The sequence below is a fragment of the Montipora capricornis genome, chromosome 13, assembly GCF_036669925.1.
Source record: "Montipora capricornis isolate CH-2021 chromosome 13, ASM3666992v2, whole genome shotgun sequence".
In the NCBI taxonomy this organism is placed as follows: Eukaryota; Metazoa; Cnidaria; class Anthozoa; order Scleractinia; family Acroporidae; genus Montipora; species Montipora capricornis.
In genome coordinates, this window is record NC_090895.1 from 18,965,689 (window position 1) to 18,980,688 (window position 15,000).

Consider the following 15,000-nt stretch of genomic DNA (forward strand, 5'->3'; position numbering starts at 1 on the left):
AAATGCTTTTTTGTAGCGGAGTTATCGCAAATTTTGTGTTTTTCGTGACTGAAATGTTAATCCCCTAAGGTGTTATAAGATGTCAACACTCGTTAACACCCGCACAGTTTGACGCGGGTATTTTCACTTTATCGCGTGTTGAGTTCGCCATTTATTTGTAGTCGATGCGGTTGTGTTAAAGGAATATGCGAGGCGATATCATCATTACTAGGCCATTAAACGCTTGAAACGAGGACAGAAGTCGAAACGGGAAGGTTTTCCCTGGGTAAAAAGTGTGAAAAAGACCGGGTCTAAAAAACGAAAGATTTGATCGAGGAAACAAAAAAAACTCAGCTCGCTGCTAGCGACAAGGGCTAAGTCTGCAATCAGGTATAAATAATCTATGGCTAATGATGCAGCGCTGAATGCCTCTTTAGGTGGCTTTACCTCGATTTTCACTGGTCGGCGGTATCATAGTGGCATGACTTTATTCACACCCGGGTTGCCTGGACTATAGTTAGTGGTGGTGGTGGCCCGTTCAGAAATAAAGGGGCTCGATCCATCAAAATAACTTTTTTTTTTCTTCTTCCTTTTTTTTTTCAAATGTGTGCTGATCCGTATTCTAAATAGCAGTATTAATCTGGCTATCAAATATAGTAGATCCTTCAAAGAGCCCTAATAAAATGCGCTTCGAAAATCTCTGTTATGATGAGAACCCTTTCAAGGAGGCAGCGTGGTCGAGTAGTTAGGGCGTTGGGTTTGCATGCGGCTGCTCCGGGTTCAAATCCCGCTCTAACCTCTGGTTAGGATTTGTTTCCGGTTGTCCCGGATTCAACTCTACCACGCTTTGTAAATAGCCAACTGGTTGCCTCCTGCTAGTTGGTCTTCTTAATAATGTTTCTGTTAACTTTGAATTGTTTCTTTCACATTGTTAAAAGTGGGGTGCCTGTTAACTAGCTTGATAGCTAAGTGCACTTCCACTATAAACAAACATTACATTTACATTTACATTTACAAAACGTGTCCTTGTCTTAACTTCTTTAATTCCTAAGGCTATAATCTTTTTGGCTTAACATAGTTTAAGGACTGATTAGTTTAACGACCAAGTTTAGCTACGTCTTTTACCTTCAAGTCCAAGTAGAACGGAAAAAAATCAGTGAAAAGAAGTATTATTGACCAGAAGCAGTGATTCACCCCAGTTTAAGTGAAAGCAGTATATCTTTACCTCTTTATCGGAGAATTATCTGTCGTTACAAGGTAACGAGAGGTGTTAGTGTGCTCGACTCCGGATCGAGTGGTCCGAATTCGGGTCCAGGCCGGGGACATTTTGTTGTGTTGTTGGGCAAGACACTTTACTCCCACGGTGCCAATATCCACCCAGGTGTATAAATGGGTAAGTAAGTAACTTTATTTCAACTCGGGTTGATGAGGCTGATTAGGCCCCTAGCAAATACATGCTAATATGCCGAGAAAAGTGAAATAAATAAATAAAAATTGTATATGTATATATACATGATCAATTAATAACTAACATTCTAACTATATCAATAAATAAACAATCCAAACTCTTAAAATTATTACAATGAAACATAAAATTATGTACATTACAGATGTAATTCTCTCACTTCTTAAATTCCTTAAGAATTTTCGTTGAACGTAATTTATCCGGTAAAGAATTCCACACTTTGGCACCAATAAAAGTTGTAGATTTTAGGCCAAAGTTTGTAGTTTTCTTAAGTGGGTAACCCTGCTATGGACTGGCATCCCATCCAGGGGGGAGTAAAAATACTCCTAGTCGCTTCATGCCACAGAAACCGGGATAAGCTCCGGCTCTGATGGGCCGCTTGGCTCGTAAACAGACTTAACTTTACTTTACAAGGTAATTTAGTAGTTGATAGCCTCGGGCTCTGAGCATTGCCATTGTTTTTTTTTTTTGGTTGTTGTTGTTTTTTTTTTAATTTACAGTTGACGGTGGATATTCACATTGGACAAACTTCAGCCCTTGTTCTAAATCTTGCAGCGGAGGGATTCAATTTCGAAGGAGAGCTTGCAACAATCCTCGACCATCTGGTGGAGGTAGAGACTGCACTCGGCTTGGAGCAGGCTTTCAAAGCCGAATTTGCAACACTCTGAACTGCCAAGGTGGGGTTATTGTTATAAGTATCAGCTGCTTTAAAAATGTTATAGGAAGCTAGGGAAGATGTAGATGACAGAAGTGTGCTAATTAGTATATTACAGAACTGTCTCATTACTGAGCACGTAGCACTGCCTCTGGCAACGACAAAGCTAGGGAGCTACGATATTATTCTATCGTGCCGCAATTCACGCATTTTAGAAGATTTCTGTGAAGTGCTCTACCAAGCAACAACGCAAAATAACCAAATTTAAAGTTTCTCCGACGGTAACGTGAGTAATTTACTCTCTACTTAAATTCAAAACTGCTTGTGTTAGCTCAGTCATAGAATGCTCCGCCCTTACGGCACAGCCTTTGCAAGGTGGACTAATAACGAAATCTATACCACTGTGCAGTTCTATTTTGAAATGACTTATCGTTGTCGTAAACGTCATCTTTTCTTTTTCTTTTCGTCTGCCATGCCAGTAATGCTACTACCTATACTACCAAGAGAGTATAGAATTTTAACTTACCAGCGCTCATTCTTTATACGTACAAGCAGGATCTGGAATTCTCTACTTACCTACATTAAAGACAATTCTCTTTCACTCGCTTCGTTTAAAAATAAACTTTTTGGATATTATACAAATGCCCTCTTGAACATTTACAACCCGGACAATCCTTAAACATGGAAATCTGTTTGTCCTAAATGTAATATGGCCCAACCGATTGTTAAAGATATAACTTGCTTTTTTAACTATTAAGCTTAATATTTTTGTAATTCAGTATTAATTTTTGGGACCACAGTAATTGGTTATGCTGTCGTGGCCTCCCTGCCACACATTTGTTGGGGCGAAGTCAAACAAAATAAAATAAACTCCCTAATATCCTCATGGGACTATCAAAGAAAACTCCAAGACCTCTAGAAGGGGTCAGGAAAGGCTAATAACTAGATTCAATTATGTATAACAACAATTGGATTCCACGAAATTGGGAGACGTGGTCCTCGCACTGAGCGGAACAATTTAAGCAATTGTCTCTTCTAGACACGCTTCAACGGAATTCGAACCCATGACCTCTGCGGTGATGCCCCAGAAGGCTCAACTGCCACAAAGAATGCCGTGTCAAAATCCGAAAAACGAAATCGTCTTGGCTGTTTGAAATGGTTGCTTGCAAGAGTCAAACAGTCTTACAAGTTTATGTAACAAAAACGACTTGAAAAACGTACTTGCTACACTGGCATGATCAACATTTTTGTTGTCTTAACTCACCAAACAAGTTGATCATGTCAGTTGTGTTTTCTGTAATACTGTTGGTTCCTTCGAATTCATCTGCTTATTACGGACATTTAAGGTGGCGGGAACCAGTTTCACCAGTTTTAGATACTTTCGTATTAGATGGGTTATAACTACTATACTCTATCACGTAACAGCAATGTTATGGTACCATATAAAAAAACCAATTACTGCTTACGGCATTAATTGTCTAGTGAATGATTGGTTAAGAAATCTTCTTGTTGGAAGAGTACAAAGAGTAGTTATTGAAGGTAAAACTTCGAGTTGGCTAAATGTTACGTCAGGGTTCCTCAGGGGAGCATACTGGGTCCACTCCTGTTCCTAATATTCAATAATGACATTACATCCAGAGTAGACTGCAATATAGATCTCTTTGCGGACGACAGTGTTCTTCACAAGCAAATTAAATCAACCAACTTTTTCAAGGAGACTTAGAATCTGTGAGCGATTGGTGCGACGCTTCCTTCCATTATACAACTCAAGAAAGAAAAATGTCTTATCATATGACCAGTACGGCCCCGCGCGCGCCTTCATTGCAAAACTATTGAGAAAATCTCCGTATGAGGGCCGTACGCGATGGCGAAAGCAGGGCCGGAAAAAGCCGTTCGGCCTTGCTAGGATCGCGGACGGCCCTCTTATGGGGATTTTCTCAATAGTTTCGCCATGAAAGCGCGCGCGAGATGCGAACTAAAACAATTTTGTTGCAATTGCTATATAAATCCCCACTTTTCGGTCAAAATGAGCCACGTCAGTGAACATTCCGAATTTTGTTACCCGGAAAAAAAAGGGAAAAGCGCGGTGGTCATATGATAAAATACTTATTGACTGAGTTAGGTCGGGCCGGACGGTAAAATATTTGGCCCTTGGTCATGGCGCAAGGACCTCGCTGCGCTCGGTCCGTACGCCATGACCTCGGGCGTAACGTCCGGCCTTCCCACTCAGTCAATAAGTACATAGTATCTCACATGTTACAAGGCAGAAACAGCCATTTAAATGTGATTACTCTTTAAATGGCACGACCTTCAAAACTGTTGATCATCATAAGCACCTTGGTGTCACTGTATCTGAGACCCTATCTTGGGATAACATATATCTTCAATCTGTGCAAAGGCAAGGGGTACCATGGAGTTAATTAGGCGATCGTTTGGGTACAAGTCTCCAGTAGCGGTAGAGATAGCCTTTAAAGTCTTCGTCAGACCATCCCTGGAGTACTGCTGTGCTGTGTGGAACCCTTACCTCCTAATTAAACATATCAATCTTATTAGTCAATACAACGGAGAGCCACGAGGCTGATATGTGGCCCTAGACTTGAGTACTATGAAAGACTTAAACAAAATAAACTGGCCTTCCCTAGAATTAAGGAGGAAATACCTCCATCTTGTACAAGATGTACAAAATATTATTTGGTCTCTGTGATAGATAGCATTAAGAACTTTGACTTAATAGGTGAAGCACGTTTAAGATCTAGTCATAATTTTAAACTGACACCAAAACATACCCGCACAAATTATTTTAAAATTTTCATTTTTTAATAGACACATCAATGATTGGAATTCGCTACCTTCCCATATTTTTGCGATTAAGTGTCTAAGACAATTTAAATCAAGTTTAATGCCGATCTTTTTATCTAGTCAACAGTAATCTGTTTTATTAATTTGTTAAATATATACACATATAGTCATTTTACTCCTACGTAATGTTTTAAAAAGTCATTTTTCATAACGCATATTTTTAGAGTTTTGTATTTTATATATATTAATGTATACGTGTTGCTGCCCATATTTATATAGGAGAACAGTTTAAAATGGGAATTCAGTTTCCCCCCTTGTGTTATCCTCCCTCAGTTAGTTCGTGCACTGTATGTTTGTATTATTTTCGGTCAATTCAATAAGTAAATTAAGTAAATTAAATAACCAAAATGCGCCCACTATTCTGACGTAATAGTGACATAATTTTTCGAAAGATTTAAGGTAGCCCTAAATTGGCTTCCTATAATTTTTTTTAACTTTGTCGGTAGTTCTCTCTCAGATTGCTAATTACTATTCTACAAGAAAAAATGGGGGTCACCGAGTTCACTTTTGAGATTTAAGCAAGTAAAGACAAAATATAAGGTGTTTTTGGAGAGCTTTCATGTTTCCATGGTAACCTATTACGTCACAATAATGGGGGGCATTTTGTTAAGCAATAATTGGTGTTTCATATGGCGCCATAACATTGCTGTTTCGTGGTACAGTGTTGTAGTGACAACCCTTTTAGTAAAAAAAGGTCCTTAAAAGTAGTGAAACTGATTCCAGCCACCTTAATCTACAACAACAAAAACCATCAAAGAATTACAAAGAATCATTGTATTGATAGTTTAATATATACTGATCGTCTTGTAAATATTTTACTATTACACTCACTATGGCAGATGATGATGTTTTAAATATCGAAACGTGTTCCTTAAACTCAAGTGTGTTGTTGTGTTTTTAAAAGAATGGTGACACTTACTTGTTTATAATTAATTAATTTTAATAATGTCGATTATGAGGTGATTATAATTCAAGTTAATTGAATACGGAGGTAACCTTGTAGAAACAGTTTTAAATATAAACAGCTTTTATTTTTAAGCATGAACTTTGTTTTTCAATCCAGGCATGCTTTTCTAATAGCATGACACGTGTTTGACACTACGCAATTGCATTAACATCGCGAATTAATTCAACTTCATTTTTTTCAATTTAGTCCGTTTACACAGGTTTTGCCATTTGCTGTGTAATTATTCCAGGGTTTTAATGCCTATTTCTTTGCATTAAGAATGGAATCAATCTTAATTTCTTTGCAGAGATAAAGTACCGACCACTGGGGTGCTATAGTGAAAGACCACACAAGCATCTCCTTCCAGTCCTGGAGAAGAACTTTCGTTCGAACATAGACTGGTTTGATATTGGTAAATTGGTGGCAAAATGCTACGAAATTGTAAAACAAACCAAGTACAGAATATTTGGCTTTAAATTCTACGGCGAGTGTTGGGTCGGCGAAAGGCCTGGGCCCGAGTATAAGACCAACATGAAAAGATGTTATGCGCATGTCGTGGGAAGGGCGCAAACTTACTTTGTTTACGAAATTATATAGGGGAATCTTTGTTTAGTTAGCCTCAAGGTTATCATTTTCTAGTCAGTCAGCTAAGAATAAAGTACTGAGTATTGAAAGTACATTGCATAATAAGCTCTCTGAAAATTTCAACGCGATCAGTGCTAAATAATCTTGGAGCAACGACACTTTTAAAATTCGAAATTTACAAAGATGTTTGGGATCATTAGCGCTTCTTGCAACCAAATAATTTATTAGTTTTTAAAGGCTAATAACTGGCACGTTATCAAAGCTGAGAGACTTGAAATTGGAGATTTAAGTACATTCAACAAGCTCTCTGTACCGTTTGAAGTATAGCATGATGCCTTCTGCGAGAAAACCCGTGAGCTAGTGAATAGAATTTAAACAATGACGTCAGCAAGGATTTCCTTATAGCATCGCCCAAAACATGTTTTTCTTGAAACTTATGCGGCAATTTTGTTGTTAACGAAGTTGTTCAAAGTATCGCGTACTTTAACTCTCTAAAAGGATAAACTATTTATAATGACTTTTCGTACTACTTGTATAGGCTAGATAGAAACCAAAAACAAAACAAGAATAAAATTGAAGGAAACATGGCGTTCTTCATCTTGACTGCGATTACATCACGATTCTACTAAGTTGTCCTATTCTCTTCTGTTTTCTCTACAGAGATAGAGTAAGTTATAACACCAACATGTTTTGCTTGTATAAGATAGAGCCAAGAGTCCATTACCCTCGATAGAGCCAGAAAAGAGGGACCTTGCGATCTTCATCTTGACAGCAATTTACGTGACGATTCTATTTTGTCCTTCGATTTAACTAACAAAAACTAAATTATTATCTTGTTCAATTTTTTATTTAATGGTGGATGTATTGTTAGTGAACTAAGACAAAATACCTCTCTTCTATCTGCATTCGTACAGTACACCATTGTTATCGATCTGTATTTTTAGACATTCGTTGAAAACCACCTTTGAGATCATTCCTTTAAAGGCTCATTTTCACCCTGAATGCATTGCGTGCCACGCATAATTTAATTACAACTTTTTTTTTCAGAATCTTCTTCGTCAAAAGCTATCAGTCGAAAAATCTTTCAGGTCCTGATTTGAATGAGTTCTCTACTGATCATTTTATAATTGTATTTGTTTATAATATTTCTATTTGAAGTCGAATAGTATTGAACAACATGAAGGATTGCTGCGGCGAACACGTTTTGCTCGCCGCTCCACAAAGACAGCAACCTTTGCCACTCTTTTGAGCACAAGCGTCTTTGCAAGAGCATTTTATTTCTGCGTCCCAGGTATTCTAACAAATCGAGAAATTGACAAAGTAAAAGTAAGTTTAAAGTAAGCCATGCATTTCAGCACTGAAATAATGTCACCAAGCTCGTAAACCTCAGAATTGTTCTATTCATCTTGTTGAACAGCCGAACCATAAAAATTCCGCTCCAGTGATTCTCCAATGTCTAAATCACTCGACTGCATAAAGATCAAAGGTAATTTTAGCGGTTTCGCTAGTTAAAATCACCCGTTAAACCACACGACGATCAGGCTAATGTCGATGTTTCTTGTTTTCAACGACACGAACTGGCGCGACAAAAGTAGTTGGCCAATCGGAATAGGCTATTCGAGATTCAGAACAATAACAAACGATCGCGTTTCGTCTAGAATAAAAATGGGTCTTTAAGACATTTTCATCTCCAAAGATGATCGGTAGTAGATCTATACAGGCTTTCGGGGCCCTTTTCTGTGAAAGTACCGACCATAGCAACTGAATTTGATGAGTCAGTGGAGATTGGGACCGAGTCGCTGTGTGTTTATACTTTTGCGCGCAAAATAGGGAGCGAAGCGACGGAGATCCGTCTAGCAAGTGACCATGACGAAAGATTAAAAGAAAGGGTGAAGGTACGAATTAGATATGGACTTTTGGGGACCCCAAATAAGGAAAAAAAGGCGAGAATGATGTGATCCCTTATTGTCGTTTCTCTCGTGTCGGCTCATGATCAGGGACTGGGTTTCACTTGTCACGTGGGTTTCCAGCCCTTTTTCTTTATTTGGGACCCGTGACGTCACCCCTACAGTCCATATTTTGTTCGCACCTGTCGATGTGGCGGGAAAATTGCTTGTTAAACTGCTTCGCTTGGCGCCTTCTTTCTCAGCTCGTTCGTGGTGTGTGGTGGGCGCAAGGAGAGAGCAAGAGCCGGATGATCTCCGATAGGATACAAGCTTTCGGTGTTCTTTTCTGTCAAAGTACCGACAAAGAGATATCACCATAGCAACCGATTGATGAGTGAGTGGAGAGGGGTGGTCTTAGTTATCCACTTAATCTGTTTCAGATTGTTGTCATCATGTAAACCCGGGTATAAAATTATGAAGTCACCTGATGTGAAACTCGCACCTGTGCGAGTTTTCTCATGTAAACACCCCCAACTTTTAAATGGTAATCTGACATCACTTCAATCAGAAGGCGCATACTCAACTAGTCCCAGTCCTCTGCCGTGCGTTTCAGTGAAAAACATAAGTAAAAACTCTCAGGGAACGAAAGGAAGAAGCGGTTTTTCTTAACCGGACCCGTCCCATCATCTTTCGTAAACTGTAGCATGGCATTTCTATTTGGACAAAAAGGGAACTCATACTTTGAAAAGTGTTTCAACGGAGGGCCTTATGACGTCATAATCTTTTGAGAAATATTATGCAACAGATTTTGTTAGAATCTTGTTATACTGTTGCGTTAAAAACTTGTGAAAAACAGTTAACTCGCTGAGTTTTTTAGGCAATTTCTGTTTTCGTCACGAGATTTATCAAATATGGTTGTGAGTAGAACCAGACAAAGAAATGTTAAATAGAACACACTTGTCGATAAAGGATAACTGTAGAATTATAGGGACTCGAGAAATGACTATTTGAGGGAGTCCGTAGCAACGGTTTCGTAGTTTGATTGCCAGCCCCCTTACGCTGTGAAGGAATCAGTGCTGAAGGAAAACTATAGCAATAAGTGGCGCATGGCTGAAATCCGCGGCAGCTGTGTCTACTTGCGTACGATTCTGTGACAGAACCTCTTCTTTATATATCACCAAATTACTAGTTGGTAGAATGAACGTTTCGATCTTGGGAATGAAAGGGTCAAGACTGTTGGGATGCAACAATTGAAAGCGTTAAGCATTTCTGACATTTTGTTGAAAACCACTAATAACAATTAAATTAATTATCTGAGGCGTTATTCCCAACGGTACTAAAATAAGATGAATCTTCCTAACTATTCTATTTAAGTTACGAGATACAACTTCAGTGATAGTGGAGCTCATTTTAGCAAAACACCTTTCTTTTCTTTTGCCTGTCACTGTAAAGAGATACCGTTGTAAGGTTAGCTGGTTTCCATGATTCTAAGCCTTGAGTAGTTTGTCTTGTAATATTTACAAACCACTTAACTGCCACAAACTTCTGAGGCTTACAAATGGAGCAAGCTTCAACAGGAACCAGCAGCCAATGATATACTATTATTTTTACCATTTCGGCGCTCTTCCGCGCAAAACTCTTTTTTTACACATTGTTACAGGAAAATAAACTGCAGGATACCCGGACACTTATTTGCATATGAATGGTGTGCAAGTGGCGTGTATTAATGTGTAAATCGTTGACGAAATGAATCGTTCCGTATCATTAGTATTGATTTGAATACGGTACTTTTCATGATCCGTCTAATGATTTAACACTGAGTACGAATTACATGCGAGCAGTCGTGGAAATATCCAACCTTGAACAGGACTTAATGGTCCTGAAAATGCAGGGGCTGACCATGAGATAGCAATCTTAGAAGGTGTGCAACTGTGCAAGACTGTGCTATTCTTGTATTTTTTTATCGTAAAGGGTTTGTAATAAATACATGTAAAAGATTCAAAGTACTTTTAAAGTCAGTTAAGAAATTATAAAGGTGAACTATGTCAATATTGATAAATCGTATAATTATTTGAATTCGTGCCAGTCGACTTTTCCACCGCAAATATTTGCATCCGTGATGCGATTATATTTCTCTCAAACAAACGTCAGTGGACAAGTACTGTTTGCCTGGTCTGCTGTAACGTATGCAGAACCGCTTGGTTTGAATAACAACTCAAGCGTAAATTATAAAATCTCCCCGCCATTATTTAATTAAATGGTTCATAACAGAATGGCAAGCGAATACATTCTGCTACGTCGGCGAAACCAAAGTCGATGCTTGTTGATTATCGGATCTCTGATCCTACTTGTGGGGTTGATATGTTTAATGGTTGGAATTGCGTTTATGGTAGATTCCAAAGAAAGCTATTCTTCTGTGACAAAACAAGATAATCGATGTGAATACTCGGACGAAGCTAAACGAGTTGGCCTTGACGACTTTTTGCAGGAAGCCCAAGATAAGTATTACGAGCTAAATCCTGACAAAATTGCAAGCAGGCCTGGCGTCAAACCAGATGAGATCAGAAAGAAGTATCGATGTTACGATCCAAGTCCTTCAAACATCAAGAAGATCACAGACGCAGCTGTCAAAATAGCTAAGGACCTCGAGGAAATGCCTATCGACAAGGAGAAGCTGACTCTCCGGGAGAAACGAGCAATTTCTCAGCTGGCTCACTGGGGTAAACATGGCTTTCCTTTTATGGTGCCCTACTTATACAACTACTATGTGGCAGACTGGATGATGGGTGGTGACATATTCTGTTGGAACCCGATGTGTTTCATTCTCATTGATATGCAGTCATCCTTGAAGCATTTTAAGCCATCGACGGTAAATGAAATGGAGACTCTAAGGGATAAATTCAAGGAGGTTGGAACAAGTTTTGATCAATTCGTTGCCAACATGGGGTTAGGTGTGGAAGCCGGCATGGTCCGTTCAATAGACGAATGCAAGGCTGGATTAGATGGGTTAAAAAATCGTTATACAGATGTTGCTTTTAACGGTCCAACTGGTAAGATAATGAATTAATTAAAGTTGCATTGATCTCTAAACCTGTTTCGAACAGGCATGTTTATGCAGAGTCAAATTTGTTTTCTTTAACCATTTCACTGTTAAATATTGACTGAGCAGCATGCAACTATTTCAATGACCAGCCATCTTGTTACAGTCGAGCATGCATTAAGCGGTCACCCTCGGGGAATGGCTAGGTGACGGCCTAATTAATACAGGTTACAAAAAAATACAGGTCAAATACAATAAAAATGCTATTGTATATTACTGTTAGTCACTCAATGTTCAATTTATGTATGACAGCGCTGATAAAACTACTTACTCGATCAAAATTACTGAACTGCAACGATAACTTCTTTGAGAAGGAGAACATACAAAGAGACTAAAAAAAAGAGTGAATTTTTTTCTACAACCTATTTGTTCTGAGAAGAAAAGTAATGGGATGTCTGCGTCTTTTTCTGTTGTCAACTTGACAGAAAACTTTGATGTAATCGGATATTTTCCTAAACTAACGGTAACGCGGCTGACTAAATTTTTATAGAGACCGTCAAACTCTGAAAAGGTCATTATTAAAGGAAAACGCGTAAACAGGGGGGGTGGCTATGGTCTTGAGGTGCCATGTGAATATTATTTTCAAGGGGACAACTTCTTATGCAATTGGTTCAAACAAAAATTAATGAAAGAAGAATTCGATCTCCAACCTGCTGATCAGACTCGTTTGACCTCAAACGAGATGCTTCCGTGAAGCATACACTGGGTTGCCTGTGGTACATGCTACAGAAAATCAGAAGGCACTGAATTGTGTGGTATTGAAATACAGCATTCCAGTCTCCGAAGAATAACAAATAAAAGAGAAGCGAGAAACATTGGCTTCTGGGCTGACATGTTGATAATTTTCAAGTTCCCTCACAACTTATTTTCACCACGAGTGTGTCCTCTGTGCATCTGACAGCTTTGTTATGCTAAATTTCACTGAAGTCAAGCTCTGTTCCGCGGGTTTTGTGTTAGGATGGGAGACCAAAACAATAAACCCCTCATAAAAAACAGAAGCATCTGACCGAAAATACTATTAACGCTAACAAATGCGAACTCAGCAAGGTACAGATTTTGTTAGCTTGCTTTATGCAAAACAAATATTGATGAAAAAGCAAATAACTATTGATACGCAGTTTATAGAAAGAGCAGAAGGAAGTTTCCGGGACGGTCGATCGAGAATAACATATTTACGACATGAAAACAACATTAATTTTGAACCGTGAATATAGAATATAAAAAGTTACGATCAGCGACAAACATTTTGGGAGATTTTTGCTAAGTTCAAATTAATAGCAAAATCGTAAGTGACACGGCCGGAATTCAGCGGGCGCCGTGATTAAGTTACCGCGGCATGTTTACTCGCCAAACAGTGAGGCATCTGTGTCAAATGATGGCAAGATACCGGGTTTTTGTAAGTTTCCTTTTCTGTCAAGTGTTATAAAGTTTGACAATGAAATGAGCGAAGTCAAAACAAAGATCACAATCGCCCAACTATTGTTTATGCAAAGTCAAAATTTACTCTCCAAGACGCGTTCGACGTTATTTATCACCAGGTAATTTCATCATTTTGGAAATGGCAGCTACTTTATTATTCATCTGCGTCACAATTTTTCACTGATTTTGGGGCTCATTTTGTTGAAACTCAAGCACGCTTCCAACAGGCCTGTGAACCCTTCCTGCTTACAGAGCAATACTAAAAAACTTCTCACATATCACATTTCAACCTTAAGCTCGTAAATTCAATACACAACATGATATTATAATTCACAAAGGCAGAAAATACCACAGAATCCTTTTCCAGCGAAAAATTTATTGAAACAAACAACATATTTGCTCTTCCTATTTCATTGCGCGCGTGAAGACAATAAACTCAATCGTGTCAAAGTACCATGTACGTCAGGTAAATACAGCTCACTTTGATTTCGTCTCGACGGGCGATAGATTGTTGTCGAAGTCCAGTACTCGTCGATTTTGAGATCCCTGCCTAGTTTATCCAACTGACTTTCCATTATTGAGCTTCATAAGGGTATATTTTGTTTATGGATCCACTATGACTTTCGACGCCATTGCAGGCTAAGTTAATGATTCTATTGTGTCCACCAGACAAATCTACGCAGTTCCACTACCCTCTCGATCCTAAGAAAATACGCACAGAAGGCTCTATACACAAAGACACCACTTACCAGGGGAGTGACAGGCAAGACTTTTACCGACACGGAAAAAAAAAACTAAAAAAAGAAAAACAAGAAAACAAAGAAAACAAACAAACTAAACGCAGACCTCAACTGGGTTTGCCATAGGCAACTCAGTAATTAGAAACATTCATTTCTGGCGTTTTACTGAATTATTTGCGAAAATAAACAAGGAAATCACTTGTTGTACTTCCTGTGTTACATTGAAACTGCATGGACAAGTCATTGACATCGTGTGACCGTTTCATACAGGTGAAGACAATAGAAAACGTCTCGTTGTGACTTCGCAAATGTTGACGACGACAGCTAAATATAATAGAGGTCAAACTTACAGTAATTAAGGGAATTAATTATAGGGACTCTGAAAACTGACAGCTTAATTAATAGAGGTTGACCGCTTAATACGGTGCCGCTTAATACAGGTTCGACTGTACTTTGCCTGTAGGATATTTTTTTGTTCACTAAAAGCAAAAACTCGATAGCAAAATACCCCTTTCAACAAAGTTAGAGCTGACAATGCAAAGCAAAATTGTAACACTTATAAGAATGTGAGATAGACTTCGACAAAATTGGCAAACAAATAGAGGGAAACTAATATCTCTGCATTTTGCAGCTGTGTCCAACTCAAATTCGACGATATGGTCTTTGCTGATGACGTAAAAATTTACATCGACCCAAAGAGAATGTTGGTTTATCCTTATTTATACAGGGGTCTACCAAACAAAATTCTTGAAGCCATTTCTGGAATCTAAATTCCTGTCTGAAATGAAAGCGGACCAACTGACGGAGTGGAAAGCCAAATTTGGGAAATCTGTGAATGAGTCTCTCCACGAATTCATATTGGATCATGTTGGCAAACCAATCGATAGAATGCTGAGGTACGTTTGATTTAGTAGCCATGAGGGTTGGCAGCTATCCTCAGCGAGGGGTGGTAATGATCATGCTCTGTGGAAGTGACAAGGATAGCGAATGGAACAGCGCCTTTGGCAGTAAACGTAGTAATAATAGCTATATTCGCATTGATAAAACTTAAGGACGTTTGCGCCCATTGCTACTGAGCATTTTTTCGCGCATGTCACGCACACGTCATGCATCGCCGACCACGAAGGTAAACACGATGCTAAAGGCGCAAACATTTTCCACAAAAATGGAACGGGAAAGCATGTGGCATCATGGGATAGCTGTGGACCCAGGTCTTTTTGGAAATGTCACGCAATGGCGTGAGAGTGCGAATAGACAATCGCTTTGAGAACTTCGCAGCAATTTTACTCTCTTGAATACTCTGTGACCCCAATTTTTCTTTTCGTAGTTCACTTCCTTTCCTGATTTTGTCCATTTAACAAAAAAC

The 15,000-nt window shown here is 38.8% G+C and overlaps 1 protein-coding gene and 1 pseudogene across 2 annotated transcripts in view; both read left to right on the forward strand.

The window, feature by feature from the left end:
• Positions 1 to 7,062, forward strand: part of LOC138030963 (A disintegrin and metalloproteinase with thrombospondin motifs 6-like) — a 51,612-nt gene extending 44,550 nt beyond the window's left edge. Inside the window, exons 25-26 of one of the 2 annotated variants that reach the window (XM_068878817.1) lie at positions 1,945 to 2,121; positions 6,212 to 7,062. In XM_068878817.1, coding sequence (XP_068734918.1) covers positions 1,945 to 2,121; positions 6,212 to 6,501 — 467 coding nt within the window. In that variant the 3' untranslated portion in view covers positions 6,502 to 7,062. The remainder of the gene's footprint in view (positions 1 to 1,944; positions 2,122 to 6,211) is intronic. The other variant, XM_068878818.1, reaches the window with a different exon arrangement.
• A 3,558-nt stretch (positions 7,063 to 10,620) lies between these two features.
• Positions 10,621 to 15,000, forward strand: part of LOC138030964 (uncharacterized) — a 34,705-nt pseudogene continuing 30,325 nt past the window's right edge.